General features: G+C 33.9%; 1 protein-coding gene across 2 annotated transcripts; it reads right to left on the reverse strand.

Moving 5' to 3' along the window:
• Positions 1-11,206: 11,206 nt before the first annotated feature.
• On the reverse strand, positions 11,207-21,888 carry LOC127731593 (uncharacterized). Of its 2 annotated transcripts, none has more exons than XM_052240339.1 (6): positions 21,768-21,888; positions 18,588-21,022; positions 17,175-17,397; positions 16,380-16,560; positions 13,250-13,374; positions 11,207-12,357 (listed from the first exon to the last, which is right to left on the reverse strand). In XM_052240339.1, exons 2-6 carry the CDS (start codon positions 21,018-21,020, stop codon positions 12,083-12,085), a joined length of 3,237 nt encoding a protein of 1,078 aa, XP_052096299.1. In that variant the 5' UTR covers positions 21,021-21,022; positions 21,768-21,888; the 3' UTR covers positions 11,207-12,082. The 2 variants fall into 2 exon arrangements, with proteins under 2 accessions (XP_052096299.1, XP_052096300.1); XM_052240340.1 differs by having other exon boundaries at positions 18,588-21,046; positions 21,768-21,872.
• Between the last annotated feature and the right edge of the window lie 483 nt (positions 21,889-22,371).

Raw genomic sequence — 22,371 nt, forward strand, 5'->3', positions numbered from 1 at the left:
AGGCTAGATAGGCCTTATGCATTTTGGTCTTTTTTTAACATACAGAATGACCCTTTACACTCAGGACTGAGTCGTCAGTAGGCAGTACAGATGTATCAAAATAAAGTGTAACAAAACAAGCTAGCATCATATTGCTAGTAGCACGAGTAGCATTGTTTGGTAAATTTGTGTTTTTTTTTTTAAATTTGGCTAATGGACAAAAAATGTTTGGTTCAAATCTAAATACAATGCTTTTATCTCCCTAGTACTTACATTGTACATAGAATGGATACTACTTTGACAATTCCTTGTACACGAGAGTTGTCTGTCAAATCTTTATTTCACAAAGAATGAATTGCCTAACAATGAACTGAGCCCAAAGCAAAGCACTTTCATATTACACTTAGACAAAGAGCTCAATCCAGTGATATACTTTGTACTATAGGTCCTTCATGAACATCCATCGACCAAAACCATATCTCAATAACATGCCATACTACATGGTTGGATCAGAAGTCCTGAAAAAGACATGAATTTTATTATCGTATTTATCGGTTAAAACTTTCATAAATTTGTGGTAAAAGCATTCAGTATCTAGCAACTATCAATCGCTTCATGCACAAATTGATATAGGTTGAGTGCCCCTCTGTCGGAAATAAGAACATACCTCCACCTAATTTTAGTTAACTGATCAAGAAACATTCAAAACTATAAAATTTTATCTAAGACTTGTCAGTGTCTATTTACCATCACCACTGAATCAATAATATATGTATACATATATAAGAGTAAAGTTGACATACATATATAACACTAAAACTGACATTCGGTCTTTACTCCACCTTTATTCCTCAAGTCGATGTTCAAATCTGACTTCATGATAAAATAAGATTCCATATCTACAACCAATGAAATACCCCTCTAATAGACTAGCCGCAATGAAATCCCAGTTTTTTTAAAATGGTAGGTGGAGCATTTTAAACGATATATTTTAAATATTGCTAATACATTTCATAATAATTCTTCTAAAAAATTCGCTATACTTTTCCTTATTTTGTCTTTTGTTTGAGACTATATATTGACCTCTAGATGTCTTTCAATTACATTCAGGTTGGCGTGGGTTGATGTCTGATTGTTGTACATGTAATATATCGACGTGGGATTTGTTTATATAAATAACAACTATTCCCTAAAATTCAAATAAAATGGATGTAAGAAATTATAGGCAACCATATGCATACCACCTTCAATAAACAGCTGCGCCATGAGCGCATGATACCCTCGTCACATTTACAAAGAATAAAGTTCAATTACTTCTCAATGTCATATTAGAAATTTATGAAAATCAAAAAGGCAGCTTACATCAATAGATATAAACAATTCACCAAGGTTTAATGAGAATTGCTGAAAACATTACTCGAAACTTGGAAATCCCCCCTTTTTAATATATAAAACCCCATAACTTGGAAATGTAAAATTTATAAATTTCTAAAGGCAGCAGCTTACATCACTAGATATAAACAGTTCACCAATGTTTCATGAAAACTGCTAAAAGATTTTTGAGTTATAGTCTGAAAACTGGAAAACCCCCCTTTTTTTAAGAATAAACTTGGAAACGTAAAATCTAAAATATATAAAAAAAGAAAGGGAGCTCACGTCAATAGATATAAAAAATTCACCAAAGTTTTATGCAATTTTATTAAAGCGTTTTCAAGTTAATGTCTGACATGTTGACAACGGACAGACAGACAGGCGGACAACGGTATACCATTATACGTCCCGTAAACAGGCGTATAAAAATGAGAAAACCCCATACTGTATATTCTGCTGTAAAAGAGCCCAACTTGTTTATATTGGGATTCAGTTTATATTGATATAAAGATTCAAGATTTATTAAAAAAAAAACCTTTCATGACATCATAATTATTTGCATTTGTTCTGTTGATTGAAATTGGTACATGTATGAGGACTGTGATGAAATCAATTATATATAGTTCTGATCAACAGTTTCATGGTTAATAATTTGTAGTAGGTTGTTTGAAGTTTGCAGCATATTCAACTTTGAACATCTTTTTCAGGTCTGCAATCCATATAAAAATCAGTATATGTCATATGCAAATGAGACAACTATCCACAGAGGTTCAAATAACAAAGTAATTATAGGCAACCATACAGCCTTCAAAAATGAGAAAAAAACAGTCCAGACATGTTAAATATGCAACAATTAATGGCCTGATTTACAACTTATAAACAACAGGCTGGGACCCCGCCCCCCCAAACAAAAAGTTCTAAAGAAGATAAAAAGAAGATGTAGCCTTTTCAACTTATAAAGAGGGATCTGGAGGGGATTCATTACATTCGAAACAACTTTTCTAAAGGATGGATACATATAAAAATTACAATACATGTATGTAGTATATATGATTGCCAATGAGCGTGATGAGACAACTATCCACAGAGGTTCTAATGACATAGCAATTAAAGGCAACCATACATACAGCCTTCAAAAATGAGAAAAACTGTCCCGACATGAAAAGTTTGCATCAATACAATTGAGGAGTAATGGCCTGATTCACAATTCCAATAATAAACAGGTTGGGAACATCCCCCCTCTCCCCTCCCCCCCCCCCCCCCCCCCCCCCAAAAAAAAAATGATGGATATTTTGTGGTTTTAAAAAAAGGAAAAACAGATGTAGTATTGTGACGGAATATTTGATAAAACTTTATAACAAAGTAGGTCGGAAACTATTATTTCACTTTACGTGGGATCAATATCAATACTACAAATTATAGTTGGGTATTGTCAATACTAATTTAAATAATCTTCTAAGACACTATATTTATCATTACAAGATTAATACAAATGAATATTTAACTATTTCTTGATAGAACAAATCTTTGATGAGATATGAATCAAATTAACATCACAAGCAGGTCAACATTTATTATATAACTTTTGACATAATAGAAACATCTGTTCTTAAACAACTTAATATTGGACATACTTTCGGACAATTCGATATTTGGCTATAATAACTTAGAAAGTTACGTTGCCATAGCATCAGCGCGTACTGCTATATTAGCTTGAACTAGAGCTGGCTCGCCAAAATGCGATCCTCTCCTTAATAGGTAAGTTCAGGACTTTAAAAACTTTTAAAAGTTAAATAAAACTTTGATAATCAATATAATCTATATAAATTAATCTTAAGTTATTTTAGAAAGTATTTGCTGTTTTTATGAAATTTTTTTGAAATTAATTGAAAATGTATGTCTAATTTTATTATTGTTCTTCAATGTGTTTTTTGTTCAGATTGTATTTTATCTTGTATTGTTATTTCTCTTTCTTTATTAATAAAAAATGCGAACCTCTCCTTAATAGGTGTCAGTCGATTCCGGCCTGTCTCTACAGCGACAGATATGCCTTATACCATCCTAGGTATTGCAACCAGCTAGTTTCCCCCCAAAATGGAAAGGTTTAATTTCTACTCTCACAGAACTCGCTCTTAGGGAAACGCACAATAAGCAGACCATGCTATATTACGCAGTTATTAAAACCATTAATTTTTATTACAATAGTAGCCTTTTTAACTTATAAAGGGGGGGGGGGGGGGGGGGGGGGGGGGACTCATTACCATAGGGACAACTTTTCAAAAAGATGATTCCACTTATTTTCAATAAATAATAAATATTTAAGTGTATCTCAGGCATCTGGGAACAGACTCAACAGTACATCTATACATGAAATAATATATTCAAAATTGTGGAGGCATTTGGGAACAGACTCAACAGTATTTCTATACATGTATTAATATATTCCAAAATGTGGACAAACCCGACAGAAAATGTTCTACTTGAATGTCTTTAGTGGATGAAAGACCCAGTGGTGATATACTCCAATGGCAGTCTTTTCTGCTTAAAAGTAATGTGAAGATCGTGATATACCATCTTAAGGACTATATACTGTCCTTCATATTTAGATCATTTTGACAAAGCAAAATATAAAGAAAACGTTAACTATCGGGAAATTGAGTTCTTTTTCGCAAATAAAACCCCACTATAACTCATCTTTGAATGCAAACGACCCCCAAATGGCTAACAGATATTGGTATAAAGAATAGTCCATGAGGATTCTTGTTAAGAGTTCATAAAATATATACAGATTCTGTCAGTTGAACGGACTAGAATGAGATTAAATATATATGCATAAAGGTCTTTTCAACAGTTGTGGTGTAAATCAGTTGTATTTTTTGGTTGACACACATATATATATTTATATATATGTATACATGTAGATCATTGGCTTTTCTACACATTGATATTTTACAATATCGATCATCTGTTTATTGTTCTATTGCTGGTATTTTTCACCTCCCTAAAACGGTTTTGACGCTAGATGAACTCAAGCTTGATAGGGTCTCCTCGCACATTATGACATCGCTGAAAAATTTTGGTTGACATATGTATATATATATATCCTCTTTTCATGGGTTTTCGTGCTATTAAGAATGCATTGTGGCGTCACAATTTCCATTGAAAAGGCATGCATAGTACGAATTCATATGACATATGTATGACGTACGAAAACATTTGATCTGACCATATATGTATAGATTATCGGCTTTTCTACACATTGATATCGTCAAATATTAGCCAGTGAGCCGCAATAAACATTTTTGGTGAGTGAGCGCAGCTAATGAGCTAAAATAAATAAAACTGTGTCCTAAGCGACAGTGGGTGATATTTTATGGTATCTATACTAAGAAAACATGATTATCTGTTTATCGTTCTATTACTGACTTTTTCACCTCCCTAACTCGGCCTAGCCCTAAGACAGTTTTACGCTGGACGAAAGCAAGCTTGATAACGACTCCTCACAAATTGTGACGTCGCTGATTAAATCTCCTCAGACATTATGACGCGAGTTATGACGTTGCTGATAATGCCTGCTTTTGTCTCAAAGCAGTGATACGAGAAGTACGGAGCGACCTAGCAGGGTGACGTAGGTCAGGGATGGGATATGCAGAATAAAATTGAGAATGAGTACATGTATACTTCAGATCTGACTAGACTTGAGACTTCATGTTTACAAACCTGACGTCAAACTATGTACTATAGAAGAAGAGACATTTTTGTCTCAAAGGAGTGATACGAGAATTACGGAGCGACTGAGCAGGGTGACGTAAGGAAGGGGTGGGATATGCAGAATAAAATTGAGAATGAGTACATGTATACTTCAGATCTGACTAGACTAGAGACTTCATGTTTACAAACCGGACGTCAAACTATGTACTATAGAAGAAGAGACACTTTTGTCTCAAAGCAGTGATACGAGAATTACGGAGCGACTGAGCAGGGTGACGTAAGGAAGGGGTGGGATATGCAGAATAAAATTGAGAAAGTTCATGTGTACAAACCGGACGTCAAACTATGTACTATAGAAGAAGAGACACTTTTGTCTCAAAGCAGTGATACGAGAATTACGGAGCGACTGAGCAGGGTGACGTAAGGAAGGGGTGGAATATGCAGAATAAAATTGAGAATGAGTACATGTATACTTCAGATCTGACTAGACTAGAGAAGTTCATGTTTACAAACCTGACGTCAAACTATGTACTATAGAAGAAGAGACATTTTTGTCTCAAAGGAGTGATACGAGCAGGGTGACGTAAGGAAGGGGTGGGATATGCAGAATAAAATTGAGAATGAGTACATGTATACTTCAGATCTGACTAGACTAGAGACTTCATGTGTACAAACCTGACGTCAAACTACGTACTATAGAAGAAGAGACAAATAATATCACATTAAATCCTATCACATTACATTTAAAGATAACAATAATCCAAAGTAAATTATATTACGATGTCAATGGAAGAAATTCCCGCGCAAATGTCATGACTGGGATAGACCAAAAAGAATTTTTGGTATATGTATCAATCACAATCCGATCAATTTACTCAGTTAAATAAAATATATATGTTAACTATATTTATATTGGTTTTAAATTTAGTTAATCTATCAGAAAAATGATTTATTTCTCGTAGACAACCCTTAATACTATACACCAACTCGACACTGAAGCTAAAACCCCTAAAACATAATGGTATATGGAATCGTCCAAACGGATTTCCTAATATTGATAAAGGTGAAATATGTAGATTTAGAATTGTGTACACAGAAATAAGATCAGAAATAAAGCCCTATGTAAGATGAAAACAAAAAAACCAAACTGTATAAAATCGTTGTTTATTAAATTTGCTGGCATAAAAACCGTGAAGTTAAAATTTATAACGATAACGTGTATCCTGTCAACCCTTGAAAAAATATTAATGTCTTCTTGACTACTTCCGCGCGCGGTGGACAGAAAAATTAATATTTTGTTATATAGTAATTTAAAAATATTCATTACCCGTAAACTAATTATTACTTAGTATATAGATTTCATATTGATAATTTTGTACAACAGATGCAAAATGTTTCTCCAGTGATGCTCCAGGCTAAAAGAGGTGAAATCCAGAACTTCATTGAAACGATGAAGAGCTTACAAAACAAAACGGGAATCAGAACTATGAAATAGGGCAATACATGTATATTCCATAATTTAAAATGATTTCCAAAACATGAAACGAAAGACAAATATGACAATGTATGATAGACAGCAATCAACGACAACCGCTAAATTTCAAGCTCATTTCTAAGGACAGGCACATACAGAAAGTAGCGTGGTTGAAATTATTAGCGAGCGCTCACCCCTATACTGAAAATGTAGGATAACGGAACAACATAATAACAAACTGCAAAATACAGTTGATATTATCTTGTCTTATCAGATAGAAACATAACGTAAGAGGGTCTGGATGGGTTTTACAGAAATGAGAATAATGGGCGAAAACACTGAATAAAGAAGCAAAAAAATAAAGAATAGAGATAACAGGCTTTGAAAATAAAGAATACAGAATCATTTGGTGCTAAAATATAAAAAAAATAGATAATGGGTAAAAATAGCAGAAAAATTAAGTTCACAGAAATTGTGTGCTGTTATCACACATGCCAGTATTAAACGTGTTTATTAACACAATTTTTTTAGTAAACATTGACCTGCAGGTAGAAAAAGGATGAATATCTTACACAAAACTGTTTTTTGTTTCAGCTCAGCGTCCAGTTTTCTTAGCAATGTTAACCGCAGGTCCAATTTGTTTGTACCGAAATGAAATAATAAAATTCAACAAAATTGTCACACACATAGAAAGTGGGTACAATGCTACAACTGGTCAATTAAAAATAACAACTAAAAACGTACTTACTTCTTCGGAAGAACAATAATGATTTATGAAAAGTTGAGCATTTTTAATAAATATTTTGGCCGTTAATGTAACTAATAGAGTACACATTTACCGCTGCATTGGACAAGACTACTGGGGATATGATTTATTTTCAAAAAGACAATTCTACAGAAAATGCGTTTGGTCGTTATTATTCAACTTTTTCTGGTTTCATTATATAGTATCAATTCATTAATAGATATGATAGGATATCTTTTATCTACTAGGCTATTCCAATGTGAAATATTTAATTTCATGTACCAATTGAGAATTAAAATACAAACAAAAAATCAAACATGAAAGTATACTTAAAATGTCACGATTCAGGGTTTTGTTGAAATTTTGCATGCATTTAGAACTCGTTGAATTGCATTTGAATATTGAATAAATAATCTTTGTCACATCTTTAGATGTACACCTTTCTAACCTAAATTTGTGTTTGGTCGAATATACGTTTCCCTATTTTCACATAACTTGGTTTAGAAATGATGCGTTATGGCAGAAAAGCATTCCGTTTTAGTGATACGAAAATAAAAAAAGTCATCATATTATTTTATTTGCTCAATGAGTCCCGATATATAGTTTAAAAGGATCAAAACGATAACATAATTGTAACGCCATGAAGGTGTAACTCTGCAAAAACAATTTTCTTTTCATATATCACTCATACTTAATGACTTAGGCATAAATGTATACATAGATAGAAGTAAAACAAATACAAAACCAAGCCAAAAGAAAAACAATAAAAGGTATTTTGAATGTTGTGGAGAATGTCCTTCTAATTCCTTTTTTCTCTCTGGAAAAACTACTCAAAATTTGCCAAATTCTATAAAACAAATTGCAGTTTTGAATCATCTGTAGGCGATTGTGATTTGATTTTTTGTTAAAGATTGAAAGAACTTTATGAAACGACAAGGTGTGAAATAATTTCAAACTTCATTTGGAAAACATCGTTTCATGTAATTTTCAAACAATTATGTTTAACAGGCTGTGTATCCGAATAAATGTGATATACTTTATTTTGCGAAAAAAAAATGCCACGATATACATTATTGTTTACTAGATGTTTTGAATAATCACATCAAACAACTAGTTCAAGAAGTTTGAATGACATAATACAATAAAACTGACTAATCCATCTTGTATAGAATGGCCTGGTGTCGTCCTGGTCTTATCTATTTCTATATATTTACATATAGATTGAAATAACTGGTTTTCGAACTGACTACCCTGATCACTATACAGTTCTATTGGACACCCATATCTTTTCTATGTCTATGAATTTACAGATTGAAATAACTGTTTTTCGAACTGACTACCCTGATCACTATGCAGTTCTAGCGGACACCCATATCTTTTTATGCAGCCGTTAAGCATCACCTCAGCGACAGTTTTTGCTTTCGGATTTGATATTGGAAATATTTGCATGAATTTAGTAAAGTGATCTTCATATTGAATAACTAGTTTAAGTAGTTCTGAAGACATAATAAAGTAAAACTGAAGGACATCTACCATACCATGCATCATCAGTTCACGTATAAATGTCGTCCATACGGACACACATCTGCTTCCGTAGATACATGTCCGGAATTACACACCTGCTTCATGGTCAACATACCACAGGCACTTGTTTACTTTCCACACTCGTAAGAAAAATCGGAAATTCCCTTTGTTATTTGCCTTTAAAACAGACAAATGATATCCGCCTTAAGGACAACACGTTTTCCTGTGTGATATAGTTGTATATATTTGTTAATAATTTGTTATTAATTTGGTACAAACACCATTTTATTTTCCATAGTGGCCTCGGTTATATTACACTATAAAGACAAGATATAAACTATAAAAACAAGGAGATGTGATAATTACCTTTAATGTTCACAAACAGTAAGTTACTCTACACCAGAGACCAAATGAAATAGAAGTTAACAAGTCCCGTATGGCCTTCAACAATGAGCAAAACCTATACCGCATAGTAAGCTACAAAACGCCTCGAAATTAGCTATGTAAATCAATTCAACTTTTCCATTCATGTTAACTATCGTACAGTTAAAGGTAGGCAAAAAAAACTACTGCAATAGAAATACATCTTTCAAAAATCAAAACAATTGACTATTAAAAACTATTCATAATTGAAAGTGATAGCTTTGTTTGTAAAAGACTTGTGAATATAATAGTAATATTATCACATAATGTTTCGTGTGTAGTATCCACCGTAATCCCAAGTAGTCAATATTGATATATCCTTGCTTACAAAATCATAAGAGAAGGCGCAAAATGATTATCATAACCTACAAAGTAATAACGCTTGGACAATGATAATTGTCATACAGTTTTGTTTACCTTTTGATTTGATATGATTTTTGGTGTTTTAACGCCACTTTTAAGCAACGTTTTTGGGCTTGTTTGACTATCTCTATGATATCTTTCGTTTCACGTTTATTTTATGGTTTTGGTAAGCAGTTTTGACGGCCGTTTATACTTCTGGTAGGTGAGTGTCTCATAACTTGGTTGTGACAATTTGTCTATGTAAAATCCTTTTTCCCTCTCGTATGTGTGTTATTATTGATATCTTTGCAATATACTTACTATACACGAAAGTTGGTGTGATAAAATTACTACACATTTAACGAGTTATTTTTATAAAGACAGCTTTCATTTCCATTATTAATTAAGGTTACATTGCCGATTATTTTGATGCAACTATCAACCTATCGTTAACAGACCGTCGGATGGCAAAAGTAGAACAGGGACTAGTATGGAGCGCATGAGTTAACCTCTGATTTTCACTGGGTTCGTGTTGCTTTAGTTTTAGTTATTTTTTACTGTTGTATTTTGTGCATTTTCTTGCTGGTTGTAATGTGTATAAGGAAATATTTTTCATTATTTGTCATTTTATTTTTTACTGAATCTTTTTTAATTAGCATATTGTTTATTGTTTGGTTGTTATCTCAATGCCGCATATCCAAACGTATACTGGTATTCATCCAAATATCATCATATGACGTATATCCAAACGTATACTGGTAATCATCCAGATATCATCGTATGACGTATACTCAAAAGTATACTGGTATTCATCCAGAAATCATCATATGACGTATACCCCAACGTATACTGGTATTCATCAAAATATCATCATATGACGTATACTCAAAAATATACTGGTATTCATCCAGATATCATATGACGTGTACCCAAAGGTATACTGGTATTCATCAAAATATCATCATATGACGTATACCCAAACGTCTACTGGTATTCATCCAGATATCATCATATGACGTGTACCCACAGGTATACTGGTATTTATCCAGATATCATCATATGACATGTACCAAACGTATACTGGTATTCATCCAATTATCATCATATGACTTGTACCCAAAGGTATACTGGTATTCATCAAGATATCATCATATGACGTGTACCCAAAGGTATACTGGTATTCATCAAGGTATCATGATATGACGTGTACCCAAAGGTATACTGGTATTCATCCAGATATCATCATATGACATGTACCAAACGTATACTTGTATTCATCCAGATATCATCATAAGACTTTTACCCAAAGGTATACTGGTTTTCATCCAGATATCATCATATGACGTGTACCCAAAGGTATACTGGTATTCATCCAGATATCATCATATGACGTGTACCCAAACATATACTGGTATTCATCAAGATATCATCATATGACGTGTACCCGAAGGTATACTTGTATTCATCTATATATCATCACAATTCGTAACGAAATATTGGCGAACTACCATGATAGCTGTTGATAATTGATAATTCGTGTTTATTTCTTATTGGGTAATAGTCGTCGTCAATTCTAGGTTTTGAATAGTTGAGTCACATGTATCATATGCATCTAGCCTTTACAAGGAAATAAGACATTTTTGCAGATATATATATTTTATTACAGAAATAGAAATCATGTTCTAGCAATAAATCCTTAATTAGTTTCCATCTTAATCATCTGATGCCAGAGGCGTAGATTAATATTGTACATATTCTGTTTTTAGAAGTAAAATATTAATATGAGCGCAGTCTAAAAAGGGATACAAAATGGTCAAGCTATTTACAATGCTTCAAAGCGAATAACTTTTCCAAATTATTGCACGGTGTATGAATGTCTCAGATGTATGCATTTCTTATACCACATAATCTAGATATGTTTTAACAGTTTTGTTCAGTTTTTTAACCTACGTTTTACCCAATTCTTTTCTATATTGATTCCAAATATTCAACTACGCCTGCAATGCATGAAATAATTTACTTTTTAAAAAGCTTCCTAATTATTTTGTGACTGACTAACAAATCGTTATTATTGTTAAAGTTATCGTTGATTTGTTGACATATATCTCCATTCATTAATTCTTTGTAATAAACTTTTTTGTTTAATTTTGCCCTTGTGAGAAAATTGCTTGTCTCACTTCTTCCCAATTACGATTAAACAAGAGTTACGTATGAAAATATACTTATTAATCATAGATTTAAGAGGAATTACATCAATTTTGAAAGAATTTTACCTGTAAGATTTGTTTATACATTTCGACTAAAAACATATGCGAAAATCAAAGGAACAATTTTCCTGAATTGCAGTGATTAAGTTTGTCAACGTCTATACTTTAAGTATTGTAACACATTTCAATATGCGTACTTAAATACATTAATACATTTTTTTTTCAATTTTATCAGCTAGTCCATTAAAAAAGAAGAAGAACTTGTGATATATAGGACATATTTCTATGCGTGAATCATGCAAACTTTTAATGGGAAAAGTTGGTTGTGCAATGAACGAATTTGATATTTCCCGAAGTCGAACAAGCCGTTTTGTTTACACAGTTGTTTTTAGTGGTAAGCGAATCAACACGGGATCCTTCTAACCAGGCACACACACATGACGTCTGACCTAATTGACGCGCCTGTGCGAACAGTTGTGTCGATGCAATATTGGAACCACTCTGCTTGCAAAGATTGACCGCCTTAGCATAGGTGAAGGTTTCAGTAATGCTACCAGAGAAACGTATGTTGATAAGTTTACCTGAAAAAAAAAGAGTAAAGAATTTCACTGCATATGCATATAATCATGAGTAAAATACTACTGCTTTATACTGCGACCATATTTATAATAACGCCATCTTTTTCAATTCTGGTCGGTCATTTACGGTTTACTATAAAACAAGTATTTAACGAGAATGAGTTCGTTTATAATAGCTTCAACAATGTGATGTTCTGTTTCTAATCAATAAGTTATTAAAATGATGGTATCAAAGGAGAAGGAATGATAAGACCACGTTTTTGGCCCCTTGAAACCGAAATTCATAAAGTACTATCAAACTATCAAATAACATCCTTCAGATGTACATAAGACATTAGGACTTCAAACGTCTTATATATAGTGCAAAAACAAAAAAAGAAAACCAAAAAAAGTCTAATTTTGAGATATTTTTTTTTTACATATTTATCAATAAAATACTATGACTATGCTACAAAATCAATATTTGTAAGATGTTAATGTGTGTAAACTTCGTAACATTTCTTAATACATTTTCTGTCATATACCATATATATTAAATAGTGAACCCTTTTATGATCACATCAGATTTTCAGTTAGGATCCTGTTGCTCAGCCTATAGTTTTCTATGAAGTGTTTTGTAGACACGAGTGTTTAGTGTGGATCGTGTTGTTTAGCCTATAGTTTTCTTTGAAGTGTTTTGCAGACACAATGTTTTAGTGAGGATGATGTTACTTAGCCTATAGTTTTCTATGAAGTGTTTTTTTTTAAATTTTGTTTGCAATAGCTTATCCGTTTCTCTTCGACTGAAATTTTTTAATATCACTATGGTATCTTTCACCTAGTTTTTACTGGGGACATGCTACAGAAACTGTAACGATATATTATTATACCAAAGAACAAAAGAAATTATACTCACCACAAAACAGTCCATTGTAGTAACTCTGTGACCCAACAGGACAAGATTCACATTGTTTTGTCATTTCTGAGTAATACTGTTTGTTCTGAGGACAACAATCTCCATTTGATCTCTGTCTGCGTATGCTTTAAGTATATACATAATTGGTGAGTAATAAGTTATAGGTTTAAGTAATTAATGGGAAATAAGTTATAGGTATATGTAATTGGGGAGTAACGTTAAGAGCCCTTGCAACAACTCTTTGAGGGGCCCGTAGATGGTCTTCTGCAAGGCAAAACTTCTGTCCCTATCCAATAGACTCTACTTTCCCACCAATCGGTAATGACCAGCGCTACACCAGGTGTTAATTACCAACTAAAGCATTTATAAGTTACATTATTCGCCGAAGTTGCCAAAATAAACATAAACATATCATGGAACGCCTCCATTTGTTCAAAGTTTTTTAAAATAAAAGAATTCGATTTAACGTGTATGTGACATGATCCCAGATATTTACGTAGTATAATAGTGTCTATTTTCATCAAATACAATAATCATTTATATCCAGGCTTAATCGGAACTCACGTTAAAGTGGAAAACACTTGACCGGTCAAGATATTGTCACTAAACAATCAAAAATGTTGTAGAAGCCATAAAGTCACCCACGAACTTGATGTTAAGTGTTTGGTTTAATAAATAACTGAACCATATCGGCATGTACACGGACTCTCATTGATGTAACAAGGGGGTTTTATCAACCATATCTGCATGCATACGGACTCTCGTTGAAATAACAAGGGGGTTTGGTCAACCATATCAGCATGTACACGGACATTCCTTGAAGTAACAAAGGAGTTTGATCAACCATATCAGTATGTACACGGACTCTCGTTGAAGTAACACAGGGGTTTGATCTACCATATCAGCATGTAGACGGACTCTCAATGAAGTAACACAGGGGTTTGATCTACCATATCAGCATGTAGACGGACTCTCAATGAAGTAACACAGGGGTTTGATCTACCGTATCAGCATGTACACGGACTTTCGTTGAAGTAACACAGGGGTTTGATCTACCGTATCAGCATGTAGACGGACTCTCAATGAAGTAACAAGAGGTTGATTAAATATATCAGTATGTACACGGACTCTCAATGAAGTAACAAGAGGTTGATTAAATATATCAGTATGTACACGGACTCTCAATGAAGTAACAAGAGGTTGATTAAATATATCAGCATGTACACGGACTTTCGTTGAAGTAACACAGGGGTTTGATCTACCGTATCAGCATGTAGACGGACTCTCAATGAAGTAACAAGAGGTTGATTAAATATATCAGCATGTACACGGACTTTCGTTGAAGTAACACAGGGGTTTGATCTACCATATCAGCATGTAGACGGACTCTCAATGAAGTAACAAGAGGTTGATTAAATATATCAGCATGTAGACGGACTCTCGTTGAAGTAACACAGGGGTTTGATCTACCGTATCAGCATGTAGACGGACTCTCAATGAAGTAACAAGAGGTTGATTAAATATATCAGCATGTACACGGACTCTCGTTGAAGTAACACAGGGGTTTGATCTACCGTATCAGCATGTAGACGGACTCTCAATGAAGTAACAAGAGGTTGATTAAATATATCAGCATGTACACGGACTTTCGTTGAAGTAACACAGGGGTTTGATCTACCGTATCAGCATGTAGACGGACTCTCAATGAAGTAACAAGGGGGTTTGATTAAATATATCAGCATGTACACGGACTTTCGTTGAAGTAACACGGTTTGATTAAATATATCAGCATGTACACGGACTTTCGTTGAAGTAACACGGTTTGATTAAATATATCAGTATGTACACGGACTTTCGTTGAAATAACACGGGGGTTTGATCTACCGTATCAGCATGTAGACGGACTCTCAATGAAGTAACAAGAGGTTGATTAAATATATCAGCATGTACACGGACTTTCGTTGAAGTAACACAGGGGTTTGATCTACCATATCAGCATGTAGACGGACTCTCAATGAAGTAACAAGAGGTTGATTAAATATATCAGCATGTAGACGGACTCTCGTTGAAGTAACACAGGGGTTTGATCTACCGTATCAGTATGTACACGGACTTTCGTTGAAGTAACACAGGGGTTTGATCTACCATATCAGCATGTAGACGGACTCTCAATGACGTAACAAGGGGGTTTGATTAAATATATCAGCATGTAGACGGACTCTCGTTGAAGTAACACAGGGGTTTGATCTACCATATCAGCATGTAGACGGACTCTCAATGAAGTAACAAGGGGGTTTGATTAAATATATCAGCATGTACACGGACTTTCGTTGAAGTAACAAGGGGGTTTGATTAAATATATCAGCATGTACACGGACTTTCGTTGAAGTAACACAGGGGTTTGATCTACCGTATCAGCATGTACACGGACTTTCGTTGAAGTAACACAGGGGTTTGATCTACCGTATCAGTATGTACACGGACTTTCGTTGAAGTAACACAGGGGTTTGATCTACCGTATCAGTATGTACACGGACTCTCGTTGAAGTAACACAGGGGTTTGATCTACCGTATCAGTATGTACACGGACTCTCGTTGAAGTAACACAGGGGTTTGATCTACCGTATCAGCATGTACACGGACTTTCGTTGAAGTAACACAGGGGTTTGATCTACCGTATCAGCATGTACACGGACTTTCGTTGAAGTAACACAGGGGTTTGATCTACCGTATCAGCATGTACACGGACTTTCGTTGAAGTAACACAGGGGTTTGATCTACCGTATCAGCATGTACACGGACTTTCGTTGAAGTAACACAGGGGTTTGATCTACCGTATCAGTATGTACACGGACTTTCGTTGAAGTAACACGGTTTGATTGGCACGGATGTTTTCCTGTATATTTTTTTTTATAAAAATAAACAAAACTCGTGAATATTTATTTGTGACTAAGCCTTGCAGTTGGGTACAATGGTCTATTTACGATAAAGTTTAATACTCATTTCCCATATCTTTTATATAGCAATATCAAGATTATTGATACGTTGTAAACATAGTTAATGTCAACGTTACACTTCTACGGTAAATGATGAAACATTTGGTAAAATGTTAGCTCTGCATTATAGATACCTTGAGATTTCTCTTTTCCGCCGTTGCAAAGGTCGAGATGGATCAACAGAGCAGAACTTGATGCCAATTTTTAGAGGAACATCGGTGACTGGTTTATCTAGATTAAGTTGCTCATATCCTTCGACTCGCAAATTAAACTTTGAGTAAATAGACGGTAGCAGTACACTGTCGTCTTCTTTGCCTGAAGAGCAATTTATGTTTGTTAAAATGGTTAGCTGCTATAAGTACATGTATATATAAACCAGTGTGCATCGTACATACATAAAGTGTTCAAAAATGTAATGTAACTTTGCTGTAAGACGTGCAATGTGTAGCAGAGGCTATATGTGCTGATTTATATACAAAAGCATTAAAAAAAATTTTAGGATCTGGTTACCCATCCGGAGCATCTGAGATCACCCCCAGTTTTTGGTGGGGTTCGTTTTGCTGAATCTTTATTTTTCTATGTTGTGTTTTGTATACTATTGTTTGTCTGTTTGTCTGTTTGTCTGTTTGTCTTTTTCTATTTTAGCCATGGCGCTGTCAGTTTATTTTCGATTTATGAGTTTGAATATCCCTCTGGTATCTTTCGTCCATCTTTTTTAAAGGTGTCATGAAATTTACCAGTCGAAAATTGATTTAGGAAAGTTCTCTTGAAAGTTATTGACAGATTTTGATATCGTCAGACATTATCTCAACCTTAATTTCCTGTCTCTTTTGCCATGTTTGCGTGCATCCTTTATCTAGGTTAAGTCTTTGTAAATTGTAAATGTTTTCTTTATTAGACATTTGAAACTGCAAAACAATTAGCATTACTTAATGAACTAGGGCATATCTGTTGAAATGATGATCTTTGGTTCCCGCCACATTGTTGGTACGGATTAGGTATTCCTTGCTGACGGCAAACGGTACCTCGACCTTCTATGTAGGATATCTTGAGTCGGTCAGAAATTGGTTTGAGTGGTGATATTATGTAGTTCGTCTTAGAATCTTTAAACAATTTATTGTCGACGTTCGTTGGTTTGACTTGAACAAGTACCTAATGAAGAAAATAATTTATTTAAATTTAAAAATATATTCATTACAAACAGTGAAAATATGTCCTTTCTGAATAGTTTACATATTTCATATTATTTCCACAATATTTTGGAAATTTGGATTAATCTTAAATAACATGTCCTGTTAAAAGTGGAAAAGGGAAGGAGCCCATACAGTTTTGCATCAACACTTCATAAGTCTTGCATGTGTTATTGTTACCTTCAAGAATTGATTGTAGCTAAACATGTTTACATGATCTTAAATATTTTGATAGCAGTATAGTTGCCTGATCTGTAAATGTACAGGTTCTTTCCTATTCCAAATTTTGAAACTTTGTGTGATTGCGCATGGTTGGCGGTGCATTCATAGAAGTGGACATTTACCCGATGGACGCACGTGATATCGCTCATTTAAGAGTCCATGTGATTTCTTCATTTTTTGTTTGTTACCTCAAATCTAATGTGCATATGTGAGACTTACAAATTGCACCAGGGCTGCTTCAGGTTGGTTCTGCTTTACATGAATTGTCTCATCTTTAATGAAATGTCATTTGATTTAAAAGGCTGATATTTAAGAGATTACATCTTTCAAAAAGTTCATATTCAAGTGTTATAATGATCTCCATTTTAAATTTGAAACACATATGCTTCTTTTCCCTTACTAGTATCAGTTTGTCAACTTCATACGTTTTGCTGTTTATTGAAATGGTGGGTTTGACAGAGGGTGTGAACGAATTGTGTGTGGTCCTAACATATAAAGGACATCGGTAAACTTCTGTCGCTTTAATTAATATTTGATGATGAATTAGAAAAAGACAATCATAAATGAAAAGCAATCAATGATATTAACAGTAAGAGGACAACGGTAGCATTTTAGATCTTAAAAATGCATCCTGTAAACTGAAAATGATATCAAACAGAAAAAAAGGCGATGATTCTATTTTTTTTCAGATACATTTTGTATATTGACAACGTACAAAAGGTCAGTGCAAAAAAAATATTTATGATAACTGTATATTCAGAAATTTTACCGTGCATTTTCCATTGTGATGTTGAAAAATGGACAAAAATACTAAATTAAGTGCTACATAGAAAACTATGTAAACAAATTAAAGGCGATTAGTGCAATTTTTGCAATGAGAAAAACAGCGCAAAAATTCTGAATTTACAGCAAGTGATCAAATATAATTACCGGACGAGCGTCATCGCTAACAAAAGGCATATAAATTTCAAACCCAGCCAGATAAAAGCTATAATCTCTTTGTGATGGTAAAAGTTTACCATGCTGCATCCACCAGTTTACGTCTGGTACTTGGAATGGAACAGTTTCACCACGGAATAACAGGGAAAGGTCTAACCAAGAAAAATCGCCAGTTTTGTTCGTCCTTTTTGTTGACAATGTTATAAATTTCAATTCCTCGTGACATTCGCTGTCTCTTAATGCTAATAATTTATCAATATCTGTAGCCAATCCGTTACATAACTGTGGCTTTCTTCCATGCTTGTACTCCAAAATGTTACACAGCATTTGAACATTAGTTGTCTGTAGAATATTGTACGACATCGATGAAACTGCTACTAGGGTCTTTATAGTATCGACGGATAGACCACTTGGATGTTGGGCTTTTGGACCATTTCCGAGAATTTTGGAGCTCTGTATCTGAGTGAGGCTTCGCATTAAATTTGCCATTGTTTCCATGAGGTCAAACTGCATGTCGTATACTTCTTCTTGTGTTGCTACCAATTGTGCGGCGGTTATTTTAGCTTCACGACACCTGCCAGTTGTTCCCGCAATTCCTCTTATTGCATTTGCATGTATACTACTTGTGGAAGCAATACCCTCGCATATCTCTTCAATAAATAGTTCCCAGTATGACCCTAGTTTAGCAAGATCATCTTTTGTAACTTGAGGGGAATAGTCATTGTAGTCTCTCAAGAAGTTGGACTGTATTGTTTCAAACCCATTTTCAGATGACTCTACAATCTTCATAGCATTATTCATAATCTTACCAGCATTCTTTATCATCTTCTCATTTTTTGCTAGTTTTTTTGCAATTGTAGTGCTGTAATCCACAAGCTTACCAAAATTAACTGCACTACGAATAGCATGAGTTAGAAGTCTGGATGCTTCTGCTATTTCTGTCGCGGACTCCAAAATATCGTCAGTATTCCCACTACCAGCCAGCCATTTAAATGGATTTCCAGCCATTGCAATTCGTATTGCCATCTTTGCTACGGCTTGAACTAAATCTGCCGAAACAGTACCAATGTAAAGCCCTAGTAATGTTGTTAGTTTACCTTTGATATCTTCTACATATTTGTTAAATCTCGTCTGATAATCTTTTATGCTGCCTTTGAGATATCCAACGTCCGCATTTAGCTTAGCTTTTTGGTACGTAGCTACTTTCTTAAAGTATGTTCCCAGTTGTTGAAATCGGTGTTGTACATCATTCTTGATATCCATAGCAACGACTTGAAGACTGACTGCATTCTTCTCTGCCAGCTCTTTTATTTGAGATACTTTTAAGTTTTTTATGTATTCCCGAAAGTCAATATTTGAAACTAAGAATTTACGGGGTAAAACATCGGAGTTAGCCTTACCATACGTTTGAAGGAACAAACGGAGCTCGTTAAATACCTTAGCGCATGAGCAAATCAACCATTTGAATGATGGAAAAGGTGCATTGTAATCACACGGTAAATACTGACTTTTGGGAAGTATCTTTAACAGTTTGACAGCTAGCGATAAGTCATTTGCTTTAAAATCGTCATACATTTGAAAAAAGATGCTAAGTATTCCTGTTTTGATAGCTTCTTCTCTTGTGCTTGTATCAAATAGATTGACAATATTTGGCGGCATTTTAACCCTCATACTATAGAAGTTGATATATCCTGCACTTTTAAAGAACTTAAAGTTTGTTGAACTAGTTTGCCATTCGGTTTGTGGAACAATATCGCATAGAATTGTCATTGAATCTACAAAGTCTAGAACCGGTTCTAGTCTACAAATAGGCTCTGTTTCCCTGTAGTTGCAAATCTTCTTCACTTCTTGACGTAGATTTTGTGCAATTGTTTTGTCCAACGGTTTTGACCAAGTGCAGAAATTTGTACGAGAGAGTAGATGCTTACTCCATTTAGCTATATATTCCCACTGAGATGTTGGACGAGGCAAATTGACATTCACTGGGCCACAGTTGAGACTTAAAAAAACTCGATCCATGTACCACGTCGATAGAAGTACTGTATACATGTACCACGAATCTTTGAATCCGGTGCCAATGCTACTTTCTAGTCTTCTTAGATCATCAATCATGTGGTTTCCAATGGTTGCTATCCTGTGATAAGCACATTTTGGGGAAGAACTGTCCATGAATGTGCATATCTTTCCGGCCTCTTCCATTCTTTTACTGTGTGGAATGTTTCCAAAGACATTCTTGCCTACTTTATCGAGTTGGGCATCGAATAGATTCTTGAACCCGTTAATATCTGGACCATTTTTACGTCCTGGTAATGCAAACATCAGGCAAAATACTCTCATATCGGAATTTTGTATAATCGACTGCGTAGCCATTCCATGATTCAAAACAAAGACAAGTACTGTCACTATAAACCATATTCCCGTCATCTCTGCAAAGTTAACGAGATTTCCGTCTGAGAACAGGAATAAAATTATTTAAAGTACGTAAATAAGAGCAGTTAACTTAAATTGAAAATAGCTTTGTTCTGTCACATTCAACAGAATCAAATATTGTAATGCAGTCAGTAAGTAAGGAACAAAGGTAAATTATTACGACTATCAGAGGAATTAAGCATTTAGAAGTAATTTTGAAAGCGTAAAAATGGTAGTTGTATTAATATGCACGATTTCGTTTACGCTCCTGTAATTTGAGCTTTCGAAATAAGGATATTGGTCTATTTGTTCTAAGTCCGAATATCCAGTTTAATACCAAAAGTAATCAACGATTGAATTTAACAATTTTCAATTTTGTCGTTTTAAAATAATTTTGTTATTCCATTATTTGTTGATTGATTCAGAAAACATGTTTACACATTTTAAAAGTATATGAAGCTAAAAATGAAGATATATCTATTTTTGTTTAATGAAAATACATTATCAATAACAAGACAGTAATAGAGCTTGGCTCTCCTTTTTCAACATTTTTATTCGTTGATAGTTTTTGCCTTATACAATTGAGTCGTTCACAACTGGTGCCCGATTGTGATTTCTTTTCGATTAAGCTATTAAAATTGTGTCGTATTCAAATGTATGTTGTTTGGATAATATAATTTAATTCTAGTTTCAATTTATTAATTACCGTATAAACTGAAAAGTAAGACCCATAAACATGAACATAAATAGATAAATTCTCACCTCTTAGTTGACGATATCCGATATCTACCACAAAAGTGGTAAAATGGGTTTGGGATTTGTCGACCAATTATTTATACAAATATAAGCTCCGAAACAAAGGATTAACTTAAACTTCTAGTTTTTAACGAAAAACCACAAATATATCTATATATATTTGATAAAGTAAGCAAGACGGGATTCGGAAAGTCTGTTTCCTTTATGATAAAACGTTTATATTGAATGATTACATCCTCTATCCGGACAATAGATAACATTTTCCGGACACTTATTTGTAACATGTTTGGGTTTTCCAACTATTAGCAATAAATCAATTGATCGTGTCGTTTCAGTAATTTACTAGTCGTGATCACTTTAATTTACTTCTATATTTTAATTTTAGCTTTTTATTGTTTGTGCAAGTCCTTATATACACTCTTTAAACAATGCTGATGGTCAAATCGTCTGACATTGATATCTCAACAATAAGCTGACCTCATACATAAATTTTGTAGAACGAATCTGAGTGACTTTAACCCTCAAAAATTTATTTGACATATAAAGTATAAAGAAGAATTAACAATGTTAATTCAAAAAGGGGGAAATAAAAAAACCCGACAAACCTCAA

Source organism: Mytilus californianus, unplaced genomic scaffold, assembly GCF_021869535.1.
Source record: "Mytilus californianus isolate M0D057914Y unplaced genomic scaffold, xbMytCali1.0.p SCAF_20, whole genome shotgun sequence".
NCBI classification, from domain to species: domain Eukaryota; kingdom Metazoa; phylum Mollusca; class Bivalvia; order Mytilida; family Mytilidae; genus Mytilus; species Mytilus californianus.

Coding starts and splice junctions, on each gene's coding strand:
- LOC127731593 (XM_052240339.1), bottom strand. CDS start 21,020: ATGACGGGAATATGGTTTATAGTGACAGTACTTGTCTTTGTTTTGAAT. Junction 16,561..17,174: donor GATATGCCCTAGTTCATTAA/GTAATGCTAATT, acceptor ATTGCTCTTCAG/GCAAAGAAGACGACAGTGTA. Junction 12,358..13,249: donor CTACAATGGACTGTTTTGTG/GTGAGTATAATT, acceptor TTTTTTTTTCAG/GTAAACTTATCAACATACGT.